Source organism: Heterodontus francisci, chromosome 17 (assembly GCF_036365525.1).
Source record: "Heterodontus francisci isolate sHetFra1 chromosome 17, sHetFra1.hap1, whole genome shotgun sequence".
Taxonomy (NCBI): Eukaryota; Metazoa; Chordata; class Chondrichthyes; order Heterodontiformes; family Heterodontidae; genus Heterodontus; species Heterodontus francisci.
The window spans coordinates 55,880,844-55,908,452 of NC_090387.1; the positions used below are offsets into that span (position 1 = coordinate 55,880,844).

Here is a 27,609-nt window from a genome sequence, read left to right on the forward strand (position 1 = left end):
GAGTTTGCAAGTTCTCCCTGTGTCTGCGTGGGTTTCCTCCGGGTGCTCCGGTTTCCTCCCACAGCCAAAAGACTTGCAGGTTGATAGGTAAATTGGCCATTATAAATTGCCCCTAGTATAGGTAGGTGGTAGGGGAATAGAGGGACAGGTGAGGATGTGGTAGGAATATGGGATTAGTGTAGGATTAGTATAAATGGGTGGTTAATGGTCGGCACAGACTCGGCTGGCCGAAGGGCCTGTTTCAGTGCTGTATCTCTAAAATCTAAAATCTAAAAATGTGCAGCCCACACTAACTCTCCTTGTGGAGAAATGCCTGGCATAGCTCTATGCCTTCCAGTGTTGGAATGATTGAAATAGATAAGCAAATTGGCTGCACATTACCCTGTCCCTATAAGACACACTGGGGTAAATTTTCATCTTCATCACCTAGAGGTAATCTGTCGGAGTGGATCATACACCCATTGTAGAATCCATCTAATTTTCACACATTCTATTGATTTCAATCGAGTAGGTTCTCCAACAATCATTCTGGGTGATCTGCTCCACCACATCACTACCCAGGAGACGAAGAGGAAAATTTGCACCAGTATTTTCTTTGTTTTTGCAGTTGTACAGCCTCACTGCAATTATAGAATTCCACCCACTGATGTTTGCCAATTATCTTATTCTCGGTAAGACAAAACGATACAACGTAAATCATCTGAGATTTACTGGATTGCAGTAACAATTTTCAATAAATTCCCCTATTTCAAAGCTGCCAGTGGATTTATCACTGACAGAAAATCTACTGCTACCCAAAATCAAGAACTACTCTCTCACTATAACAATGTCTACCTGTAATTATAGCAGAATTTATGCTTTGGATATGGTATTTTTCCTGGTTGCTACCCACTTACAACCTTACTACTAGTGGACTATTTTATCACATAGATTATATTTCGGTTTATCATGACTATCCAATCTTCCCCAAATAACATGGATGGAATCCTGCTCAGAAAATATGGCTGGAAAGTACTAAGGAATGTATTTTGCTACAGTGATTGGGATAAGATTCCAGTCATTCCCTTCCTGATAGGGAGGGTGGGCTGTGAGAGCAGGGAGGGGGCAGGGAGGCGGGGGGGTTGGGGTGCGGTTGTGATTCCCGACCCCGAGGGTTTTTGTATGGGGGGAGAGCTTGGCGATCCATTGTGGGGTTGGGGGGGTGGTGGGGGGGGTGGGGAGAATGGCTGGTGGGGGCAGGTGCGAGAAGCACTCCTGTTCCTCCTGGCTCACAAGCAGCATTGTAAAGCACAATTTATCCCTGAAGCTGTTCTCACCTTGCTTCAGCTGCCAGGTTTCCTGAAGCTTGGGAAACTCGGCTGCCCAAACTACAACCTGCAAAGCATGTTAAATCACTGGCTTCCAGTCTAATCAACATATTTTAAATGCCAACTGGGAGTGGCTTGGTTACCCACTTTGACCCGGCTCTGTAAACCCCAGAAGTTGGAAAGTTGGAGCTGGCTTCCCAATGTCCTTGGAACTTTTTCCAATTTAACCTCCCCACCTGCACCCAATCCCATGTGCTCACCCATTTTAAAATTCCCCCCACAGTTCCTAAGTTGTCTAATTAAAATCAAATGTAATAAAGGATTTTATTGACTTAAATTAAAATGCTAACTTCAAGTTGAGTTTCTTTAAAAGTATTTTTTGTATAGAATATGGTGGAAGGCTGATGTTCAAAATATATTTAATGTTTTACAGTATAAGACTGTCAGTATTGTAAATGAATAGTACATGCACTTAATTTATAGTGTCTATCTATCACCAGTTTCTGAAAGTACTTATGAGCATCTAATATAAATACAGTGCACAATGTGACTGATATCCATCATTTGGTCGACTTAAGGCACAAATCACACAAACTGCTCTGATAGATCTCAACAGCAGTGAGCAGTAATAAATTCTGAAGAGTTATATCTGTAATGTTAAATAAATATGATATCAATTAAAATTTCAGAGAAAATGATTTTGGTTCAAGTCAATCTTTGCTTTTCCATGTAATTTTTCAGCATATCCAATTTTTGACGATAAATCATCTTCCATCCAAAATTAGCTACATTCGGGGTCAACTGCTGAACTTTACCATTAAATTAATCTTCAGAATAAAACTTCTGTATCAATCACATACATTGAGGCTGTTGACAATTGAGCTGTTGCTCTATTTTCTTTTCCCTCATTGGTTAAGTATTTATGTTTCAGTGATTTTTCTTCTTCTGATTTGTTATTTCCTACTGAATTTTAAAAAATTCACTCATGGGATGTGGGCATGGCTGGCTATGCCAGCATTTATTGCCCATCCCTAATTGCCCTTCAGAAGGTGGTGGTGAGCCTTCTTCTTGAACCATTGCAATCCATGTAGGGTAAGTACACCACAGTGCTGTTAGGAAGGAAGTTCCAGGGTTTTGACCCAGCGACAGTGAAGGAACAACAATATAGTTCCAAGTCAGGATGGTGTGTGTCTTGGAGGGGAAATTGCAGGTGGTGGTGTTCCCATGTATTTGCTGCCCTTGTCCTTCTAGTTGGCAGCGGTCGCGGGTTTGGAAGGTGCGGTCTAAGGAGGGGTTTTCTGAAGCATCACAGGCAGATGAGCTCCCAAATATTGGAGATCCCTGAGGCATTGCAGAGCCATGGCCGAGGAGGCGAAGGATGATTCCGGTGCCCCCTGAGGGGTGGCCCCCTCATCAACCTCCTCAGCTCTTTCATGCCACCCATGCATGCTGGATGACACAGCTGGCATCAATGCCAAGTATCTCTGCATTATCAGCAACACTGAGTGTTCTATGGTACAGAGTTATCCTTTCTGTGCATATCAGAGCACTGCTCTTGCATCCATTCAGAATGGCTTTGCCTATGGCTCTCCAAGAGGTTGGCCACTCTCTCAATGGAGGAGCTCATGCGGTCAAAAGCCTGAGTCATGACAGAGCACATATGCTACACGGATTCCTCCATTGCCTGCCCATGGCTCTGCAATGCCTCAGGGATCTCCAATATTTGGGAGCTCATCTGCCTGTGATGCTTCAGAAAACCCCTCCTTGATTGTGACACCTAAGGCCCAGCATCTTTACCCAGAGGAGCATGGCTTTGTCTGTCCTCCGAGTGCGACAGCCCACAGCTGACTCTGCCTCACTCTGCTCCAACCGCTCACTCATGATGTGCTGCTCACACAGTGCTCCCTGTTCTAATCTTGATTGAGGCCCACCTGAGGTGAGTGTGTCTGTGCTAGTGGATGGTGTGGAGGAATGATGTTACTGTGCAGGTTCTGGAACATCTCCTGCTGCTGAGGAGGCCGCAATAACTGGGCTGGAACACTCTGCTCCTGCTCCGCTACTGGCCCTGTGGGAAACACAGGAAGGTGGTGATGAGAATTCAGGCTACTCAGCTGGTGCCTCAGCACAACAACCCCATAGATGACAGTGGCTGTATAGCCACAGCGCGCATTGGACAGGAGTTTCCTTTATGCCCTTCACCTGAAGATAGAGCTTGCAAATGACCCTGTTCTTCATGGCTTCTTATTAGATTAGAGATACAGCACTGAAACAGGCCCTTCGGCCCACCGAGTCTGTGCCGAACATCAACCACCCATTTATACTAATCCTACACTAATCCCACATTCCCACCAAACATCCCCACCTGTCCCTATATTTCCCTACCACCTACCTATACTAGTGACACTTTATAATGGCCATTTTACCTATCAACCTGCAAGTCTTTTTGGCTTGTGGGAGGAAACCGGAGCACCCGGAGAAAACCCACGCAGACACAGGGAGAACTTGCAAACTCCACACAGGCAGTACCCGAAATCGAACCCGGGTCCCTGGAGCTGTGAGGCTGCGGTGCTAACCACTGCGCCACTGTGCCGCCCTATCTCGCCATTGCCCACAGCCTGACACGATGGCACCCTTGCGATTTCCAGCTCCACCTCCTCCACTGGGGTCAGGGTGTGGAGGTCTGGCACACCACCATCCGTGACATTTCCCAGGAATTGTGCACTCTCTTATCCTGAAGGATAAGGAGAGAATGATTTATGAGTAGGCAGACCTCCCTCACCTATTGCAGCATGACATTCATATGAGCTGGTATGCTCCTGACTGATGCCCCCTTCTCAATTGTACCCCATATGTGAGGGTTGCTCACGTCTCAGTGATGCAACTGGACACTTGATCCAACAATTTTAGCAAGAACTATGGGCACCTTAGTCTGCTCAGCTCATTTGCATGCTGGTGTTTACAGAGTTAGAGACCTGTCACCAGGATGTTGCTTGCTACTCACCTTTCCAGACTTTATCAGGTCATTGAATCTTTTCCGACACTGTATCCACGCCCTTCTGGTTAATCCTCGGCTGCTGACCGCCATTGCTACCTCCAACCAGGCTCTCTTTGTGTCTTTAGGCGCGTTTCTTCTTCCAGACGTCAGGAAGATCTCTCTCTTGTCTGCCACTGCATCAGGTAAAATCTCAAGGGAGGCAACGGAGAACCTTGGTGCCAACCATGGGCACCGGCCCGTGCCAGCACTGGCCCTCTGAGCACCCTGCTGCTCCATCTCAGAAAGTGAACGGCAAGCCCAGTCATAGTTGTCGTTCACCTTTTCAAAAGGCCTTCAGTTACTGTGTCCCACCTGCAGGCTGCTCTTGCACCTCTAATTAGGCGTCGAATTCTCCCTGGGGCCAATTAGGCCCTTTCCATTTGAAAATCGCATTGCGTCACCGCCACTGTAGTAATGCAGGGTCGGGACCTGGAACTGATCTGGGCGTCGGGTTCCCAACCCCGGACTGATAATCCAGGCCAGTGACTGTCATACTCCAGGGTTAAAATTCAAGTTTATCTTCATTAGGAAAGGGCCAATATTTTTACAATAGAGGATTCTGTTCCATTTTCTACTCTGAATGCACATCAAAAATAAAATAAATTTTGGAATAAGTAAGCTTTGTTTTTTAACCAGCTTTAAAATTGTTATTATGATTAGATAATATCAAAATTGCTTAACACAATGTAGAATTAGGAATAAAATGTTAGTTTTCTCAAAGAGATGCATATTTTATGATTTTTGGAATCTGATGGTGTTCCCAATAAATGTCTTTTTTCACCAAATCATTACAAAATCATTAATACATTGTTCATTTACTTCAATTTGAAAATGTGGTGATCAGGCGTAAGTTTAGACTGCTTTTAAGTATTGCCAACAGAATTCGAATGTCTGTTTTTATATCTATTTCTGGGCCCTGCACACAGCTTTTAATCAATGTATTATTATACATCAAATTGATAATCTTAACTTCTAATTATTCAAATACATTAAATATTCATAGATAACAGTCCAAATTTTTACATTTTCTTGACTTTCTTCTCCATTAATTCTTATGCCTGGAAGCTTTTCAGAGGAGAAGCAGCCATCAGCTTGACTGAACTTGACAAGCTGGCACGGCCCAATTACACTGCTGCTCCAAAGAGCTTTGATGTAGTGGAAACGAAAAGAGATAGGGGCAAATTGTACAGCACATTATGTTAATGACTTGATTTAATACAAGCACTAAACTTTATGTAGACTGTTAAAGAAGATGCTAACACTAATTACGCCACTTTGGTGAGGAAAGGAGGGGACAAGCATTTCATTCTGACAAAGTGCAGCTCATAAATGTTGTAAATGAAATGAAGTAATCTGTGTTTAATTATACATCACAGGCTGCAAAAAGAGACAGGATCTATAGTGAAGCATGGTCTAGAAAACCTGTTGGATTTATTTTTTGATCTAAACATCTAAGAAATGGCTCTGAAGTGTGATATGCTGGTGGTATAATACTATAATTGGCACGCCACTTTAATTACAACACTTAACATGAAAACATACTTGCATTTAAAATACAATTCAGTACACATTGCAAATTACCATGTAATTGCAGATCTGCTGAGTTACTGTGTAATTAGAAGATCTGCTGGGTTCTACACCTTAAGCATTCTTGGAAATTTATATTTTTCATTATCTTGCAGTCAACAGGAGAACATGGTTTTAAATCCTATAATTACACTTTCTATTTGACATATTTCGTCTTGCAATCTCCCACCCGCTTGAGTTTACAAACCAGTCCATTAAAGGTACAGTTAGTTTTTTTTATTATATTACCATATTTTTAATACCCACTTCAGCTCTCTCTAGTAAATTTGTTGAGCGAATTTAAAATTCAAAATAAATAAGGGTTACTATTCCTAAAATACAAATCACAGATATGTAATTTTCTATTTTGTTATGGATAGATAAAGTATAGTAACATACCACAGACTTTACTTTGCTATGGAGTCAGTAATTCCTCACCTTAAAATATCATAAATTTCGATATTTTAGTGCACTGAACATGTAATTAAATATCCTATGGATTCTTCTAGTTAAAAAGGCATCTGTGCCACTATTTGAAATTGGTGGTGGCATTTTTACATCCCTCTGGAGACAGAGAAGTAGACTGACAGCCAATCACCCATGGGCAGTTGCTTAATGTAGTCGGTCACCTAATGAGATGTTGGATGTACTTTACTTAAGGACTGGATGGGGATTGAAAGCCAATCAGGAATGGTTATTGACTAATGTAGTTGGTTATATTACTTAATGCTCGAAATGCAAGACATGTAAGAGGATAGAACATCATTGAAAAGTAATGGTTCAAATGACCTTCGGCACTTAGTCTTGCTAAATGAATCAATCAGCTGTTTTCAATAAAGACAACAAGCTTAGGTGGAGATATATTCTGTAACTGATAGCTCAATAAGCCATTAATGTACACAGAGAGCATTAGAGGTCATTTTTGCAAGACCTTTTCAATGATACTTCTCCAATTCAGCTATGAAATGCAGCACTTCCCACAGTAAAATGTTCCTTTTAGCTTTCAGCTAGTACAGACCATCATTAACTGTCAAATGAAGGACTGTAGAGAGAACCTTACACGTAATCAACTCAACTTTCAGTAGTAGCAAGTTGCTCACTTTACAAAATAAAAAGCTTTTAAGCTTCTATTCCTAATTTTCTTTGAAAAATGTAACCACTATCTTTGTTACTCATCCAAAACAAGTCTGCATATCTTCGCGGTAGCAAACCCAGTTTACACAAGCAACAACAGAATTTGAACAAAAAATAATCAGATTTTGTAATGCTGATAGTTGTGATTGGGAACTGACAACCATCAATCATTCCATTACTGTTAATAAGAACTCTTGATTTAACACTCAGATTTATTAAGCACAGAATTGTCACTTCAAAGCTAATTGTATGATGTGTTTTATGATTGCGTAACAACTGGAAGAGAAGGTAGAATTTGCCTTTTATTTTGAAAGCAGACACTGAATGTTAAAATAAAGGAGGATGCCAACATTGGGTACACACCATTCCAAATAAGAAACTACTTCCCTTGTGCATTTTAATTGAATCAACTTTTCTGATTTTGTTTGCCTTGCATTTTGTTGCCATTATTTTCCTTCCACCTGTCATTTTGTTATCCCACTTTATTCTTTCTCCACTCTCTATTTCCCTTGCTCAGCAATAAAGATTTCAAAAGGGACAGTCACTTGGTGTCAAATGATCATTTCTGTATGCCTCTCCAAAACATTTGCATTAAAGTTGTTTTCTATAGTTCCCAGGATCAAATTTCAAATCTAAAAAGGAATAGACTAACCTTCTTTACATGTGTTGATGGCCGGCCTGGTACAATACAGTCATCACTGTCTGTTATTGATTCCTCAGTGTCATCGTAAACTAGGAAAGAAATAAATTCACTGCTAAAAACAAATAGACTGATGATCTTTCAGAGGTTTATAGTAAGAACAGATGGCTACACAATATTGTGATAAAAATATGATTAATCAGTCAAATAACTTCCTTAAAAGTTATGGCCAACATAAATGGCTGTTTTATGACTTATATTTAAAGAACAAACAAAATAGTTACATGGATGGGCAGTTAAGTATCTCTGTAAATCACATTAGATTTACAAATCATTTTTAGGTCTTGCATACCTGCCCATAAAATGTCTCAAAGTCTAAGAGCTTTATTCGACAATGGCTTGCATTGCAACTTACAATACAATTGATTGCACAGAGGCAAAAAAACACAACAACCAATAAATATGAAGCATATTTATATATGAAGGGCGGCACAGTGGCGCAATGGTTAGCACCGCAGCCTCACAGCTCCAGCGACCCGGGTTCAATTCTGGGTACTGCCTGTGTGGAGTTTGCAAGTTCTCCCTGTGACTGCGTGGGTTTCTGCCAGGTGCTCCATTTCCTCCCACAGCCAAAGACTTGCAGGTTGATAGGTAAATTGGCCATTGTAAATTGCCCCTAGTATAGGTAGGTGGTAGGGGAATATAGGGACAGGTGGGGATGTGGTAGGAATATGGGATTAGTGTAGGATTAGTATTAACGGGTGGTTAATGGTTGGCACAGACCCGGTGGGCCGAAGGGCCTGTTTCAGTGCTGTATCTCTAAGTTAAAAAAAAATACATTGAACATAGTAAGCTATCACATTAATAAAAGCAAAATACTGCAGATGCTGGAAATCTGAAATAAAAAAAGAAAGTGCTGGAAATACTCAGCAGGTCTGGCAGCATCTGTGGAGATAGAAGCAGAGTTAACGTTAATCAGTTCATCCTGGGGGAAAGTTCTGCATAAATGCTACATGACCCCCAAAGCAAAAGGAGCGAATCTCCAGATTATCTATCTATCTGCACTACTGAACCTTGGCCAGATTGTAATCAGCAACCCGCTTCCTCTCAGCCCAATGGCATAAGAATCATTGTGTCCCCTGAAATATTTGAGCATCTCATCCCACATTTATTTTATCAAAAACTTCAATCCTGCCCTACCCATTTGGTTGCAAGTTCTTTCTTTCTAGTTATCTAGCTCTTTTATCAATGAGTTAAACTCAGCACCAGCTACCTTTGTTAGGAGTCTGCTCTACAAATCCACCACTCTGTGGAGAAAATTCATTTATTACTAATCTATGCCGTGCTTGTGGATTGATGATTTTAAACCCATGCCTTCTAGTTGGTTCTAGCCATCCAAACCCACAAAACCTATAATAAACATGAGCAGTCCACTGATCCCAAAGTTTTGGAGTATTTTTGCTGCAAAGGAATTCCTTTATATATGCTCCATTACAGATGGCAGGATCCCCAAAGTCACATTGTACAGCGAGCTCGCCACTGGTATCAGACCCACCGGCCGTCCATGTCTCCGTTATAAAGACGTCTGCAAACGCGACATGAAATCGTGTGACATTGATCACAAGTCGTGGGAGTCAGTTGCCAGCATTCGCCAGAGCTGGCGGGCAGCCATAAAGACAGGGCTAAATTGTGGCGAGTCGAAGAGACTTAGTAGTTGGCAGGAAAAAAGACAGAGGCGCAAGGGGAGAGCCAACTGTGCAACAGCCCCAACAAACAAATTTCTCTGCAGCACCTGTGGAAGAGCCTGTCACTCCAGAATTGGCCTTTATAGCCACTCCAGGCGCTGCTTCACAAACCACTGACCACCTCCAGGTGCGTATCCATTGTCTCTCGAGATAAGGAGGCCCAAAAGAAAGAACAGTGCACAAACATGAAACTATTTTGTGGAATCTTGTAAATAAGATTCATGAATTAAGGCACTAACCTTCGCCAGGTTCTGTTTCATCTCGTTTTTCAGTGGCTCCTGAAATAGCTGAAGTCAGTTCTGCTGAAAATACTAAGCTCTCCTCTTCACTTTCTGAAGCCTGTCTATTTTCCAAGTCTGTGTCAATGACAACCTGTGTTTTTAAAACATGCTATTTGATACAGTTGTTTTTATCACGACCAAATGAGTACAGTATTTAGAAAAAGGAAAGCTAATTTGAAATGCAACATAGAACTACATTGATTAATTATTTAGTTGATGCTATATGGAATATTTTCTACACTGAAACCTGTATAAATGCAACACTATGTTAAAAGTTAAATGTCTGTAGGTGAGAAAGAGTAACATTCTGTCATAAAAAAAGTATTTCAGTTTCAAAATTATTTACTGATTACAAACTCAGCATGGCAGTAAAATTTTGACTTAGTAGAAATTAATTGATTCTAGGACAAGGATTGCTATTTTAAATAAAAACAAAAAGAAACAATACTGATGAAAGGTCAATGACCTGAAATGTTAACTGCTTGTCTCTCCACAATGCTGCCAGACCTGCTGAGTATTTCCAGCACTTTTTGTTTTTATTTAAGATTTCCTACATCTGCAGTACTTTGCTTTTATTTTGGTATTTTAAACATAGGTGGGCCTTCCCTCTGTAGTGGTCCAACATGCTGGTTGAAATTTTGAAAGATATCTTCAAGACCATACATTGTTACCACTCATTACTATAAAACTGAAAGCAACACTAGCAGTAACTGGATTTGCGAACTTAATTGGTTGATGGCCAGTCTTGCAAAAAAAAAATTGGTTAGCATTAGTAGAGGTGCTAAGATATAGAAATGAACATTATTATCTAAACAGTTCACAAAAAATGTCACAGGACAATCTCAAGGATCTAATCTTGTTCAGGACTGAATTTCACAGTACTAACATGTTCACCATATTAGATCGCAAAATTTACACTCCATTTCCAATAGTAGATTGTTTTGGAGAAGTGTGCTTTCATCAAGCCAAAGTGGTATCATTATCTGTCGTAGTAAATCCTGGCCACTCAATCCCATTATATTTATCAAGTTGCTTCCTGAAGAGTAACTGAACAACAAGAAACCCAAATTTTTGCTTGTGGTACACTTAACTGAGTGTATTCACTTACAAAGTCACCTCCAGAAATTGTGCACAAATTTTGAAAAGAAAGGGAATGAATCATACTTTTAATGAACAAAACTAATAGGGGAGAAATTGGCTCATCCTCCGAAAACAGGCAAAGGGGTTCCAGTACACAATTAACCTGTGTTTATACATTGCTTTGCAGATAGCACGGTAAATTCATGCTGCCCGCAGCTTTACAAGATTGCTGTGTGGATTCATCATTATCTGTGCCATGGGGCAGCACACATCAGCAGGGGGCCCCAATATCATGAGTCATTAGCATTATTTAAAAGCAGCCTGCACCTCTTAAAGGGGAGGAGTACTGTAGCTGCAAGAAGTGGTGGGGATCATTTGAAAATCAAATCTGTCCACTGATATTTTGACCAATGGCTTAACCTGTGAGAGAGTGAGCACCAAGGTTTTCAGACACTGCACTAGAGGTCTTGGTGTAAGAGGTGGAATGAAGGAGATATATCCCATATCAGCAGGGGAGCAGGCGGCAGTGGGAAGTAGTAGCGGCGGAGATAAATACCAAGAGCGTTGCTCCAAGAACACGGATGCAATGCAGGAAGAGGTTTAAACAATCTTTAAATGACAGATCCTACCATCTGCTCCACTAGCCTCAGACACTGCTCAATTCACTTCACCCCCATCACCCACCTGCCAACAATCGTTATAATTCAGTACTGAACCCTACAATTCATGTACTTTTCCCCATCCTCACACAATTAGCAAATCTGTTGCAAATCTCGCACTCAAATCACACAGCTTGCACACTAGCAGCTACTCAACCATGACTCACAAAAACATATTGTAGCACTCACTGACACAAAACAGCAGGAAGCAGAAAAGAATTGGCGGAGGACACGTGCCCATACAAGTTTTAACCCCCATGAAGGAGATAGTGCTGGCCACCATGGGGCATCACTAAGGCCATGGCTACTGGCAGGGCTGATGAGAGTACCTGCATTCCCAATTTTCCTTCTCTCACTCAACTTCTCCTTCATCCATCAATCTTGTCTAACTTAGAAGCTGCAGATGGTGTAAGCATGCACCTTTTAATTTCTTTTCTCCTCACCACAACCCAACCCTTATCCCTTTTTCATTTCAAATACCCAAGAACTGGAGCCATCCCAGTCAGTAGCAAAAGAGGAAGAAGTCAAGATGAATAGATACAATCACTTGATTTTATAAGCGCAGCCACCAACTCAGATATTGATACGACACATATTCTGAGACAAGGACAGAAGATTCTGAACATGGTGAGATACGGGGCATAGTGTGCAGCAGCCAGGGTGGGGGGGAAAGGATAGAGCAGGTGCCTGATCACTAGAGGCCGAGGCTGATGGGTGTAATAATCAAATGTTTGGTGCATTGGAAAGCCTTCTGGGAAGCTTGGGCACTATATCAGGGAACATGGAGGAGTACAGCACTAACGTGACACAGAGCTTTGTGCAGACTTTAGAGCCCATCCTTTCCAACATGGAATGGATAGTCACTTCCATCAGCATACCTGTGGAATGTGTCATAACAAAACATCTGTAGGCTGGCGTTACAGCTTCCATTGCAGCACAGAGAGCTATCAGCAAGATATGAATGCTATAGTGGAAGCTCAGACTGCTGCCATCATGGCTCTGGATACCACTATTCAAAGGGGCTTCTGAAGATTCACAGCAGCCCATCAATCTGTTCTCCAACAAATCAGTAGGATTGCTCAGGAACCGCCCTGGGAGAGTGGCAGTGGCTCCATGCAGCATAAACATGCTTTCCTCTCTCAGGATAACAGCATTCCTGCGCTACCCCTGCCACTCTGTCAGTGCCATTGCTGTCACTTGTCAGCAAGCCAACCCTGACTACTGTAGCCCAGGCCAAAATTGTGCAGTGTGAAGCCAGGCCTTCTAGATCTAGAGCTGCTCGAGGTTGCTCTCCAAGCTCAACTTTAGTCTCCTCAATTGGAAGTCAACAGCCTTCCACCACAAATGCTGTAGCCACTGGGGAAGCACCTCATAGGAGTACTGGGAGAGGCAAAGACACACTGAAGATAGGAACTAAGGGAATGCATAAGGGTGTTTGGTTTATTTCGGTATCAATTATGCCATGATTGAATTTATACATTTGGATTAGAAAGTGCACTTTCTGCTGGTTTCTATTATGTACTGACAGAAAGATCAGCGATAGAGGAAGGGTAAGAAGCATGGAGTGTTGGCGAATGGGGTGATGTGGTTGAGATTACTGGTATCGCTCATTAATTATTTGATCACATAGAGCATGGTTAGAAAGAGGCTGTCTACGTTGTAGCCTCCCTTCCTCTTTCTGTTCCTCCATTTCCTGTTGCACTTCCTTCTCATTTACTTCCTTGTCCTCCTCTTCCTTGTGTTTCTGCTCCTCAGCTTCTCACCTCATAACGGAGAAGTTGTGCAGCATACTACCATGGATCTTGATACCCACTCTGCTGAGTACTGCAAGGCTCCTCCAGAGTACTCCAGGCAGCGGAAGCTTTGCTTGAGAATGCAGATGGCATGCTCTATAGTGCTCCTTGTGGCAGCATGGCTCTCATTGTATGCGTGCTGTGCACATGGACATGGGTTCCGAACCAAAGTCAATGAGCAAGATCTTGAGTGGATAACCACTGTTGCCCAGTAGCCAGCCTTTGACTTGCTGTGGTGGTTCAAATACAGCTGGCATAGAGGACTGCTGCAGAATGAAGAAATCGTGACTACTGCTAGGATAGTGGACATTCACCTGCATGATGCACTGCCTTTGGTCGCACACCAGCTTCCTGTTGAGGGAATGAAATTCCTTTTGGTTCATGAAGATGGCCGAGTTCACATGAGGCACCACAAGGCAATATGCATGCAATCAATGGCACCCTGCACAACAAGGAAGCCAGCAATTCATGCAAACCCTCATGCTGGGGCTGCTTGTCTCTAGTAAGAAAGAATGAAATGAAGCTGTCTCTCTGTAGGTAGAGAGCCTCAGTGACCTCCCTTATGCAAGAGTGTATTAGAAACTGCGAGATGACAGATTGAAAGTTTTGGGCAAAAGATGCAGGGGGATTATGAGGTAGCACTTTTCTACGCAGCGGGTGGAACTCACTGCCCACAAGGGTGGCGGAAGCAGAGACAATCAATGATTTCAAGAGGAAGTTGGATGGCCATCTGAGAGATATAGACGCAGGGCTATGGGGATCGAGCTGGGGAATGCGACTGATTGCATAGCTCCTTGGAGAGCCGGCATGGACTCGATGGGCCTCCTTCTGTGCTGTAAATGACTCTATGTTGCTTATATCTTCAGCAGTAGCCTGGAAGGAACCACACATATAAAACTTAAGAGCCATGGTCACCTTGACAGCCAAAGGTGATGTGGTCTTTGTCCTGCTTTGAGGTTGCAGTTGTTGCAGCAGTAGTTGGCAGATTTCAGTCCCATCCTCTTTTAATGAAGTGTTAAAGTATTTGTTCCCATTGAAGTTCTGGTAAGAGAATTGTCCCTAAAGACTCTCGGCAATATGGTCTCCTGCTGACAGCCCTTCTCCCTTGTCCTGTTCTGCAATGTTTTCCATGAGTGACAGGTGGTACGGCACAGTCCAACTGAATGGAGCATTCCACGGCAACTTGGTCAGACCCCTCCTTTGCAACAATGGGGACAGATTGAACCTCATTACATAGTAAGTGTTTGCGTACTGATGGTCTACACACAGCTTGATAAAACGGCACACAAAGGTGGCCATCAGAACGAGGACGACATTTAGTATGGTTTTTTCTCCCTTTATCTAAGGGTTTGTACATCTTGCCCCTGTGGACAGAGTTTATTTTCGACATCCTGATAAAGTGGAAGATGGCCTGGGTGAATACCATGGCACAGGAATGGGGTATAGGCCAGACCTGCGTCACAAAGACCAATACTGAGAGCACCTTGCACCTGATGACCAGGTTCTTACCTACAATGGAGAGGAAGCGTTGCTCCCACATGCCCAGTTTCTGTTTCACCATGGCTATATGCTCCTTCCAGTTTTTGGCGCATGTCCCTGAATCCTCTGAACCATCTCCTCAGCACCCCAGGTAGTCTGACCTGATGGATAAGGGAACAATGGATCGGTTGGCCCAGTTCCAAAAGAACATGGCTTCGCTCTTGCCGCGATTTACTTTGGGCCCCAAGACCAGTTCGAACTGGTCATAGATGCACATCAGTCTGCGAACTGACAGCGAATCTGAGCAGAAGACGGCAGAATCTTCCACGTACAGGGAGGTTTGACCTGATTGCCTCCACTGACTGGTACTGCCACCCATCTTATGTCTGCATCTTTCCTGATGGACTCACCAAAAGGTTCGATACAGCAAATGAAGAAAATAGGGAGAGAGGACAGCCCTGCCTGACTCCAGATTTGATCGGAAAACTTTCTGTTTCCAAATCATTGATTGAAACTGTGCTACTGATGCTTGTGTAGAGCAGTTGGATACAATTATGGATTCCCTCCCCAAACCCCATTTTGGACAGCACATCCATCATGCAGATGCGCGATATTCTGTCAAAGGCCTTCTCCTGGTCCAAGCTGATGAGGCAGGTGTCCATCTCCATGTCCACGCATAGGCAATTTTATCCCTGAGTAGCACGAGGCTATCAGAAATCTTTCTGCCGGGTGCAGTGTAGGTCGGATCGGGGTGAATCGCTGACTCCAGAGCAGACTTGACCCAACTGATGAGGACCTTGGACAGAATTTTGTATTCCACATTAAGTAAGGAAAAGGGCCGTCAAATTCTAATTTCCTCTCTCTCGCCCTGTCACTGACAGATCAGGGTGATGATGCCTTTCCTCATGGATTCTGACATGCTGCCAGCCAGAAGCATACTCTCCTATAATCCCAGGATTGATTACAACTCGGCCAGTAATCTGTCGCTTCCAGGAGTTTTCAATCAGCTCAAAGGACCTGACAGCCTTTGTCAACTCATCTAGAGTTAGAGGTTTGTCCAGCGTCTCACACATATTGTCATCTAAGACCTCTGTGATAGAGGTCAGGAAGGACTGGAAGGCCACGTACAGCCCGGCAAAAATAGATTTACTGATCCTTAGTATATCAGGCTGTAATGATGTTACTGAGCAGGCTTCTTCATTCAGTCTGCTGATCAGAGCTCTATCCGTACCTTTTGGAAGAAGAAACAGGAGCACAACTCATCCTGTTCCATGGAGCAGACTCCTGACCGGATGATGATCTTGGAGGCTTGCTAGCTCTTCACCTCTTGGAGATCCCCCTTGACATCAACCTCCAGCGACTGCAGCAGAAGCAGATCCTGCATGATTTCTGAGTTGGAACATTCATTCTGTCTCTCTCTTGCCTTCTGAACATCTTTGAGGATGAAGAACCTCTTGATTTTCTCCTTGATTGCTTCCTGCCAGTGTGTCGGAAGCACAAAGAGGGTTTCTGCCATTCTCCAATCTATTTTACATTCTTTCTCACAGAATATGGGCATCGCTGGCTAGGCCAGCATTTATTGCCCATCCCTAATTTCTCATGAGAAGTTGGCGGTGAGCCACCTTCTTGAACCACTTCAGTCCATGTGGTGTAGGTACACCTACGGTGCTGTTAGGGAGGGAGTCCCAGGATTTTGACTCAGCGACAGTGAGGGAATGGCGATATATTCTTCTTCTTAGGTGGTCCCTTGGGAACGAGAATGAATTTCTTCCACTCCAGGGTTGTGGATCCTTAGGTGACTGAATAGTCCAATTCTAGATCCGCACAGGTGAGGCAGGCGGTGTTTGGTTAGATGAGTGAATGGGATGCTCGAAATTCCGAACACTCCTTTTGCTGTTTGCACTTGGTCACTGCTGGACATGTCGACGTTGTTCGAACTGGCTGGCACCTTCGCTGATGCTTCTTTTCCATTTTGTCCCATCTTGGGCAAGAGATTCCCACAAATCAGTGGAGATGTCATATTTTTTCAGGGAAGTTTTAAGGACATCTTTGTAGCGTTTCCTCTGCCCTCCTGGTAGCCTCTTGCTGTGATGGAGCTCGGAGTAGAAAGCTTATTTTGGGATTCTTGTGTCAGGCATGCGGACGATGTAGCCCTCCCAATGTAACTGACTAACCATGACCAATGTCTCGATACTGGGGATGTTGGCCTGAGAGAGGACACTGATATTAGAGTGCCTGCCTTGCCACTGAATTTCCAGGATCTTGCGGAGGCATCGCTGGTGATATCTTTCCAGGGCTTTGAGATGTCTGCTGTACAGTGTCCATGTTTCCGATGCATACAGGAGAGCAGATAACACTGCGGCCCTGTAGACCATGAGCTTGGTGCCAGGTCTGAGGTCTTTGTCATCAAACACCCTTTTCCTCAGACAACTGAAGGCTGCGCTGGCACACTAGAGGCAATGCTGAGTTTCAGCGTCGATGTCTGCCCTTGCTGAGAGGAGGCTCCCAAGATTTGGGAAGTGATCCACATTGTCCAGTGGTTTGCTGTGGATCTTGATAGTCAGGGGCAGTGTTGCGCTGTGGGAGCAGACTAGTATAAGACCTTTGTTTTCTGGATGTTTAGCTTAAGGCCCATTCTTTCATCCGCCTCTGTGAATGCATCGACGAGGGTTTGAAGCCCGGCTATGAGTGTGCACATTTGCAAGCATGATCAGCGTTATGCAGCTCGATGAGAGAGGTTTGAGTGGCCTTGGTTCTGGATTGGAGGCGACGTAGGTTAAATAGTTTGCCGCTCATCCTGTAGAGTAGGTCTACTCCAGCAGGGAGTTTCAAGGAGATAAGGTGGAGTGTTGCGGTGAGGAAGATGGAAAAGAGCGTTGGTGCAATGACGCAGCCTTGCTTGACCCCAGTTTGCACTTGGATTGGGTCAGTGGCAGATCCATTGGTGAGGATTACAGCTTGCATGTCATTGTGCAGCAGGTGCAGGATGGTGACGAATTTCTCTGGGCAGCCAAATTTGAGGAGGATGTTCCATAATCTCTCCCGGTTGATAGAGTCAAAGGCCTTTGTGAGGTCAAAGAAGGCCATGCATAAAGGTTGCTGCTGCTCTCTACATTTTCCTTGGATTTGTCTTACTATGAAGATCATGTCCACTGTGCCTCTTGATGGACGGAATCCACATTGTGATTCCAGTAGGAGCTCTTCAGCCACGGGGAGGAGGCGGTTGAGAAGGACTCTTGCGATGACCTTCCCTGTGGTGGACAGCAGGGATACCCCTCTGTAGTTACCACAGTCGGTCTCGTCACCTTTTTTGAAGATGGTCACAATAATGGTTCCAAGTCAGCAGGGTATGTGGCTTGGAGGGGAACTTACAGGTGGTGGTGTTCCCTTGCATCTGCTGCCCTTATCCTTCTAGGTGGCAGAGTTAGCAGGCTTGAAAGGTGCTGTTGAAGAAACCTTGGTGAGTTGCTGTGGTGCATCTTGCAGCTGGTACACACTACTGCCAATGTGCGTTGGTGGTGGAGGTGGTGGATGGGGTGCCAATCAAACGGGCTGCTTTTTCCTGGATGGTGTTGACATTCTCGAGTGTTGTTGGAGCTGCGCCCATCCAGGCAAGTGAAGAGTATTCTATCACACTCCTGACTTGTGCTTTGTCGATGGTGGACAGGCTTTGGGGAGTCAGGTGAGTTACTCGCCACAGAATTCCCAGCTTCTGACCTGCTTTTGTAGCCGACAGTACTTATCTAGCTGGTCCAGGTCAGTTTCTGGTCAATGGTAACCCCCAGGATGTTGATGGTGGGGGATTCAGTGTTGGTAATGCCATTAAATGTCGAAGGGAGATGGTTGGATTCTCTCTTGTTGGAGATGGTCATTGCCTGGCACTTGTGTGGCACGAATGTAACTTGCCACTCATCAGTACAAGCCTGAATGTTGTCCAGGTCTTTCTGCATATGGACGCAAACTGCTTCAGTATCTGAGGAGTCGCAAATGGTGCTGAACACTGTAAAATCATTTGCGAACATCCCCACTTCTGACGTTATGATGGATGAAAGGTCATTGATGAAGCAGCTGAAGATGGTTGGGCCTAGGATACCACCCTAGGAACTCCTGCAGTGATGTCCTGGGACTGAGGCGATTGACCTCCAACAACCACAACAATCTTCCTTTGTTCTAGGTATGACTCCAACCAGTGGAGAGTTTTCCCCAATTCCTATTGACTTCTGCCTTGATGCCAAGGGCAGTCACTCTCACCTCACCGAGTTCAGTTCTGTTGTCCATGTTTGGACCAAGGCTGTAATGAGGTCTGCAGCTGAGTGGCCCTGGCGGAACCCAAACTGAGCATCAGTGAGCAGGTTATTGCTGAGCACGTGTCACTTGATTGCACTGTCGACGACACCTTCCATCACTTTGCGGATGATCAAGAGTAGACTTCTGGGTTGGATTTGTCCTGCTTTTTGTGTACAGGACATACACAGGCAATTTTCCACATTGTCAAGTAGATGCCAGTGTTGTAGCTGTACTGGGACAACTTGGCTAGTGACACGGACAGTTCTGAAGCATAAGTCTTCAGTACTATTGCTGGAATGTTGTCAGGGCCCATAGCCTTTGCAGTATCCAGTGCCTTCAGCCGTTTCTTGATATCATATGGAGTGAATCAAATTAGCTGAAAACTGGCATCTGTGATGCTGGTGACCTCAGGAGGAGGCTGAGATGGATCATTCACTTGGCACTTCTGGCTGAAGATGGTTGCAAATGTTTCAGCCTTGTCTTTTGCACTGATGTGCTGGGCTCCGCCATCATTGAGGATGGGGATTTTTGTGGAGTCTCCTCCTCCTATTAGTTGTTTAATTGTCCACCACCATTCAGGACTGGATGTGGCAGGACTGCAGAGCTAAGATCTGATCCGTTGGTTATAGGATCGCTTCACCCTGTCTATTGCATGCTGCTCCCATTGTTTGGCATGCATGTCGTTCTGTGTGGTAGCTTCGCCAGGTTGTCACCTCATTTTTAGGTATGCCTGGTGCTGCTCTTGCACTCTTCATTGAACCAAGCTTCATCCCCTGGCTTGATGGTAATGGTAGAGTGGGGGATATGTTGGGCCATGAGGTTACAGATTGTGGTTAAATACAATTCTGCTGCTGCTGATGGCCCACAGTGCCTCATAGATGCCCAATTTTGAATTGCTAGCTCTGTTTGAAATCTATCCCATTAAGCACGGTGGGAGTGCCACACAAGGTGGTGGGTATCCTCCATGTGAAGACGGGACATTGTGTGGTGGTCTCTTCTACCAATACTGTAATCGACAGATGCATCTGCAATAGGCAAACTGGTGAGGATGAGGCCAAGTAGGTTTCTCCCTCTTGTTGGCTCCCTCACCAACAGGTGCAGACCCAGTCTTGCAGCTATGTCCTTTGGAACTCTGCCAGCTCCATCAGTAGTGGTATTACCGAGCCACTCTTGGTGATGGACATTAAAATTTCTCACCCAGAGTACATTCTCTGCCCTTGCCACCCTCAGTGCTGCTTTGAAGTGTTGTTCAACATGGAGGAGTACAGATTCATCAGCTGAGGTGGGCGTCAGTTGTAATCAGCAGCCCATTGTTACAACCAGATGAAAAAGGTGTCTAGGGGTCCCTTTCAGCCTTCACCTGATCTTACCGTAACAGGGTTTAATTTTAAACACATCTTTTTTTTTTAGCTCCCCCTTGGTGAACCCTTGTTCACCACTGTCCAATTATAAGGCAAAGAAACCAGCACAAACAGGCTTTCTTAGGTTTAAAGATGAAAAGTTGAAATTTATTAAACTTAAACACTAATTCGGTTGACGCCTAAGGATACACGACGCACCCACGCTTGCATGCATACGCGATACACACATGCAAATAGAGACAGAAAAGAAGAAAAATAAAGTGGAAATGTTTGAGGCAATATCTGAAGTGTTTTTGTTCCGGTTCTTTGAGCTCACTGTAGAGTCCTTGATTGCAGGTAGTTCTTGCTTTTCGTTGGGGCCCAGTATTCTTCTTAAACCTTGTTCACTGTAGGAGACTTTTCTCTCTTGAGGTTCATGTGTTTTCAGTGGATTCAGAGGCTTGGGAGAAACAGAAGGGAGTGGACAGGAGAAATCTTCTCAGTCCAGGAGCAAAACACTTTCTAGCAGCTATGTACAATTCATAAAAACCCAGGTTGCCAAGCAGGTTAGTCATGTGACTCTCTGTTCTGACCACGTCTTGGATTGTATCACCTTAGCAGTCTCTGGAATGCTCCTCTTACACACAATACCTGGTGATCAAGGTCCATTGTGGGTTGAATGTGTCAGGGAATGGTCCTTTGTCCTTCCAAGCACCGTCTGTTAATATGCAAAAGTCTTTTCCAGTCATGGCTGATCTGTTTTACAAGTCCTTTCTTCACTCCTGTAACAGTTTAAAATCAATGTTCATGACAAAATTAATGTGCCTCATTCTTGGCAGGTGGGGCTCCAGCATGACACCATGGTTAACATGATGCCATGAAACTTCATGTGGTCCAGAGTCAATGTTGAGGACTCCTTGGGCAACCCCCTGCCGACTGTATACCACTGTGCTGCCACCTCTGTCGGTGGGACAGGACATACTCAAGGTTGGTGATGGTGTTGTCTGGGAAATTGCCTGTAAGGTATGATTGCCTGAGTATGACTATGTCAGGCTGTTGCTTGACTAGTCTGTAGTCTGTGGGACAGCTCTCCCAACTTTGGCACAAGCCCCCAGATGTTAGTAAGGAGGATTTTGCAGGGTCCACAGGGCTGGGTGTGCCGTTGTCATTTCTGGTGCCTAGGTCGATGCTCTGTAGTCCATCCAGTTTCATTCCTTTTAGACTTTTCTCTAGCGGTTTGGTAGAACTGAGTGCCCTGCTAGGCCATTTCAGAGGGTGTTTAAGAGTCAACCACATTGCTGTGGGTCTGGAGTCACATGTAGGCCAGACCAGGTAGGTACGACAGATTTCCTTCCCTAAAGGACATTAGTGGACCAGATCGTTTTTTACGACGATTGACAATGGCTTCATGGCCACCATTACTGAGATTCCCTTTTTTAAAAAATTCCAGATTTATTAATTTATATTCTATCAGCTGCCGTGTGGGATTTGAACCTGTGTCCCCAGAGAATTAGCCTGGGCCTCTGGATTGATAGTCCAGTGACATTACCACTATGCCACCACCTCCCCTTTGTAACCCTTGTGAGTACCTTGCTCTTTTCTGGGATCAAAAGTTTCACGTTCAGCTTCCAGGTCCCCTTGCCAACCTTATCGTCTTCCTTTAAGTGACAGTCAGCCAGTAGGAGGCAGTGGTCAGAGAAGAACACCGGCTTGACGTCAGTGGATCTGACCGTGAATGCCTGGGACACAAACAGGAAGTCTATTCTGGAACAGCCAGATGTGTTTGGACTTGATCAGGTATATCTATGTGGTGCTCTATCTGCAGGGTTGGTGAAGTCATGCAGGGCTACCGTCAAATTAATTTTTTCCAAAAATTGACCTTATTTATAAAATTTGTAAAAATACAAATGCTGGCGCCAAATCAACTTTGCACACTAATTAATGTCATCGTGTGCCTGCTCTGCATGTTGCTGGTGGTCGTTAGGTGCACACGTGCAACCCCCCTTTACCAAAATGGCTTGAAGCATAGGAAGTGTGCGCACATGCATCTTGTACCCTATTTTTGAATAGTAGGAGCCCATGTAGCACCTAAAAAATGGAAGCTACAAAGTCCAATTTCTCTCCCCATAAGTTTTCAGAATTCCTATTGGGTGCTGAACTAATAGGATCAACATTTACCACTTGCACCTCAACATCCAATTTCGACAGTATCCTTGTAAAGTAGGAGCACGACTGACTCAGTTGAGTGACAAGTGCTATCATAACATTAAACAGATCGCTCTTAATTCGACAAAAAACAAAATACTGCCAATGCTGGAAATCTGAAATAAAAACAGAAACTGCTGGAAACACTCAGCAGGTCAGGTAACATTTATGAAGAGAGAAATGTAGGGTTAGCATTCCAGATTGATGACCTCTCATTAGTTCCTACGAAATGTCATTGATCTGAAATGTTAACCCTATGTTTCTTTCTCCAAATGGACTGTTGTTTCTGAATGCCAAGGAGAATTTCCACTGGTGAATACACTAGACTTAGGTCCATAAATACTGCTATCACCTGGAGGAAAACTCTCGGGGAAAGAAATTGTGCTTGCTGCTCATGTTCTCAAATACACAACAGGGGCAAAAAGGTCCAATTTTGTTGGACTATGTCCAGTGCTCCAAAGGTGCCTGAAATATGCCCAACACTACTTTCACTCAGACAATATTCAGGCATTCCTGGAAGCTGCCTAAATAGATGTTAGGTTCCTTGTATATGCTAATGAGGGACTTAATACCTTGTCAAGAACCCGTCCCGGAAATTCAGCAGAACTGCAAGGTTCTGCTCAGGTTCTTGCTGAAGCTCAATCAAAGGTTCATAAAGGGACCACCAGAGGCTGGCAATGAAAAGTAAAGTATCTTCTTTTTAACCTACTTTCCTGTGGAGGCAGTAGAAGCAGCAGTGCTCCTGCTGGCTCCAGACCACTTTTTAGGGCTGCTGTCAGCCAACGATGCCCAAACCCCAATCCACCTCTCCTCTTCTACCCCTTCTCAGGACCTCCTACCTGAGGGCTGCTGTCAGAGATGCAGCCATCCAAATTAGTCAGGAGGCAAGCAGCTCTAGATGCCCAATTGGCATCTGCAGCTCTCCGGAATTTTGCTGATGAGACCCAATGCTTAATTTTGGATGTGCCTCCAGCTTCTGGCCCCCTCTCATCATGTTACCTAATTCAGGCCTGAAAATGTGCTCTGTTGGTACCAACAACTCATGAAGACTCCCACCATGTTACTGAAAAGTTGAAGAAACAAATCTTCATGTTTTTAAAAAAGGTAACGAGAGAGATAAAAGTAACAGATTGCACAACTTTGAGTCCTGGGCCATTTAGAACCAACTGCATGAAGTGAACTTTATGTGTATTTCTAAAAGTAAATTTTTGCAAAGGTGTTTCAATCGCTCTTTTTAGATTGCCGCTGCAGAGTGAAAAAAAATGATATGAAAAAGCTCTGTTAAATGTTTCTTCTCTTGCTGTTGCAATCGTTACACTGGACTGTTGGCACTGTCCATCACAGCCATCCATCAGGCAACTTGGATATCCAACGATGGTCAGACGAGGAAGGAGCTGGTTCACATATGGTACAAAAGGAAAGTAACCCAAATGGTTTTACCCTACTGATGACAGGCAATATATCAAGGTGACAGAAAATTCAGAACTCTACCCAGTTATAATAACATTTCTTTTTACATACCTGACTAATTGGTTCAGACTCTGTTGTAGCAATTTTCACCTCATTTGACTTGCCTTTAACACAAGGGACTTGAACATCAAGTCCATCTGCTGCTGTTGTTAGCTGCAAAGTAACAAAACAAAAAATAGGAACTAGATGCAAAACCAACAATGTTTGATGTAATTAAATTCACAACTGTTTTTCAGCACTTGTGTTAAATTAGTATCTTACTGAGTTTCAATAGAAGATACTAATTTAAGGCAGTGGAGTTCTGAATAAATAAAACATAAAGTGCTGGAAGTGCACAGCAAGTCCATCAGCACCAAAAGACAAGTTAGCACTTTGGGTAAGAATGTAAGAAAAGTAAAGGATGAGAAAAGCCATTTGTCTCATCACATCCTCTACTATTGCAATTCACCTATCCTAGCATACAGCTCATCTCAAACTCCCCTAATATCTTTGATCCAACTCCTTTGCCTTGCAAATCATTTCAAGCATAATTTGTCTTTTATAGGTCAGACGGCTGCAGATGTCCATTATTGCGGTTTACGGACCCACTGAAGAAGCCACAGAATTCGTCTTACTGGTGTCTATCAGCAGTTAATAGAGTGGATACAAACAATTACACTGCATGATGAACTTATACTTGGAGACATGACTGGCACACCTGGCTGCCTCAGAAGTGGTTTCAGAACTATTCTTGGCCCTTTTGGCTCTGGAACAATAAACAATAATTCGCAAAGATGCCTCTCCTTCTGTGCATCATATATCAGCACCATTGCAGGTAGTTGGTTCAGATGTTGTAACCGCCAGGAGTTGCATAAGATATTGGTCTGGAATCGCAGCACAGTTAAATCATACCAGGTTTACAGAGGCACAGCCACCAGCCAATAATGATCACCACCTCCTCATTGCAAAAATAACAATTATCCCTTGAATTCAACATAGGAGTGTATCTCATATGATATATGACTCATGTGCCTGCAAGAATTCAGAACTTGTTAACAAGTACTCTGTCACAGTGCAAAATAAGTTTGATACATTGGCACTCTACTGGATGATGCAGAATCAGCTCAAAGAGCCATAAGTACAGCTATTCGAGAAGCCTCAGACATTGTCAAAGGACCAAAATGCAACAAGCAACGTCCTTGGTCATCTGATGAAACAAAACAAATGCTACAAAAGAAATCTGAAGCCAAGCAGTGTCACAATGACACCATTTGCAAATGGCTACAAGACATCACCTAGGCAAAGCAAAAGGGGCCTGGAAGTCTAAGAACCTGTAAAACGAGGCAAGAGGAATCAGAACTAATCCATACGACCTACATTTAAAGCTATTCAATCACTCCAACCCACAACTGGACACCATACAGGTTTAACAGCTTATAAAGAAGGCCAATAGCTGCATATGCTCAACTCAAAAAAAAGCCTGAAAAGTTGGAAAGAACATTATGAATATGCACGGAACCACCCCAAAACACCATGCTCATTCCTGAAGTCATTAGCTGCATATAATCTGAACGCTTCTGAGATCTGTTGATATGCTTACAATGGAACATGTCTGCGCGGCTCTAAAGAAAATACAATATAGCCAAGCTACTGGTCTCGACTGTATAACTCTCAAATTTCTCAAGGGTAATGTCACTGAATGGCAGAACAGGCTCAATGGGATAAGTGGCCCTCTCCTGTTCCCCCTATTTCCCTTTACCAAAATACAAGAATGCAAAAATTAGTACAGATCCTGGTGAATGGGAGAGATACAAGGAACAGCAGAGGGTGACAAAAAACTATTTACGCTGGTTGGGGTATCTAGGACTAGAGGATATAGCCTAAAAATTAAAGCCTGGCCTTTCAGGAATGAAGTTAGGAAATACTTCTACATCTAAGGGTGGTAGAAGTTTGGATCTCTCTTCCGCAAAAGGCAGTTGACGCTGAGCCAATTGTTAGTTTTAAAACTGAAATGGATAGACTTCTGTTAACCAAAGGTATTAAGGGATATGGTGCAAAGGTGGGTACATGGAGGTAGTTCACAAATCAGCCTTGACCTCACTGAATGGCAGAACAGACTCGATAGCCTAAATGGCCTACTCCTGTTTCTGGAAAAGTCTTTTCATACATCCTACTTCCCCAGCTTCAGCCACTCCTGATGAAACATCGTCACACTGAGAAATCGGGTTACACTAGTGGGAGATTTACAATGAACACCATATTTGCTTTTCATCTATTGCCCAAGATTCTTTGAGAATTCAACTCCCTTCTGGAAGTCGCATATTTAGATCTCAGGACAACCTTTGTTGCAGTTAACAGCAATGCCCGGTGGAAAGCTTTACAAAGCATTAGGGCCCCTGACGATCTCCTGCAGCTAATTCAAGTTCTATGCAATGGTGCAGAGTACGGGTCTGACTGGAAAATCATAACTCTGAGAGGTTTGACATCAGATCTGGAGTAAGGCAGGGATGCATCCTGGCTCCAACCCTATTCTGTCATGCAATGGATTGAAACCTTAACCTGCAAATACAAACATTACTGTCAATCAGACTTCTTTTCTGCACCTGGATTATGCAGATGATGTCACCTTCCTTGATCAGGATGCGAGTGACTTTAGTAATGTATTGGAGTACAAGTTAGCCATCTGTGGTTTAATAGTTTCTCAGGCAAAGACAAGAGTCTAGGGTGCCAGTCCAAATATTGCAAAAGATACTCAAGTTGATATTCAAATATGGAGGCAGTGGAGGACTTTATGTATCCAGGCAGCTGTTACGACCAAGGCGGGAGTAATGCACTGTAATTCAGTCCCACTACTCCACAGGTCACAGCATATTAAGAAAGTTTCCTACCTACTGACAAATAGCCAAATTGGCCACTCTATTTGTCCCCCAGAATAAAGCACACCAAACCAGGCTTCTTTAAACAACAACATTAACTATTTTTAAGAAAAAAATAATAGGTATTAACTACTAACGAGATAAATCCATATATAGAAAAAGCTCCTTAGTTCCTTGAACCTCATGCACACATACATACATTCAAAAAAAAGAACGGTTAACCGAGGAAAAGGAATTTTTTGCTTTACAGCCGTTTCTTAGGAATAGAAAGGAAAAAAATAAAATGACTGAGTTTATCACATGCTGGTAGGATGTCTTCGGTACGGTGAGGTGTCCCAGAGTCAAATAGTCGGGTGCCACTTGAAGTCTCTCCAGGTGAGGTTGATGAACAGTCTGTGATGGGTAGGCGTTCATGGCAATTTAACTGCAGCAGGCATCACATAGATCTTTCAGCAGGGGTGTTGCAACAGGTCTGCTTAGGTCAGCAGCAGTCTAGCAGTAGAGGCATTCTTCAGAATTCAGGATTTCTAAGCACACAGGAGGCAGCAGGAACCACACTAGATGCAGGGATTCTTCAGGAGGCAACAGAAATCTGCCACCTTTCAAATACAGGGTTTCTTCTCAGAGAGAGGTAACACTTTTCTGGGTCTTCCTCTCTTGCTCCAGGCAGGCCAAAGCAAAGCTTTCAAATGCCTGCTCTTTGTCCAACACACTGGCTTTTAAAGGGTCCAAAG

At 43.8% G+C, this 27,609-nt stretch overlaps 1 protein-coding gene across 4 annotated transcripts in view; it reads right to left on the reverse strand.

Annotated features, from left to right (window-relative positions):
* Nucleotides 1-27,609, reverse strand: part of rpgrip1l (RPGRIP1 like) — a 263,930-nt gene that overhangs the window by 55,564 nt on the left and 180,757 nt on the right. For all 4 annotated transcript variants that reach the window (XM_068049460.1, XM_068049459.1, XM_068049461.1 and 1 more), the window contains 3 exons: nt 24,072-24,173; nt 9,666-9,798; nt 7,694-7,773 (listed from right to left, as the gene is read on the reverse strand). In XM_068049460.1, the coding sequence (XP_067905561.1) occupies nt 7,694-7,773; nt 9,666-9,798; nt 24,072-24,173 (315 nt within the window). The remainder of the gene's footprint in view (nt 1-7,693; nt 7,774-9,665; nt 9,799-24,071; nt 24,174-27,609) is intronic.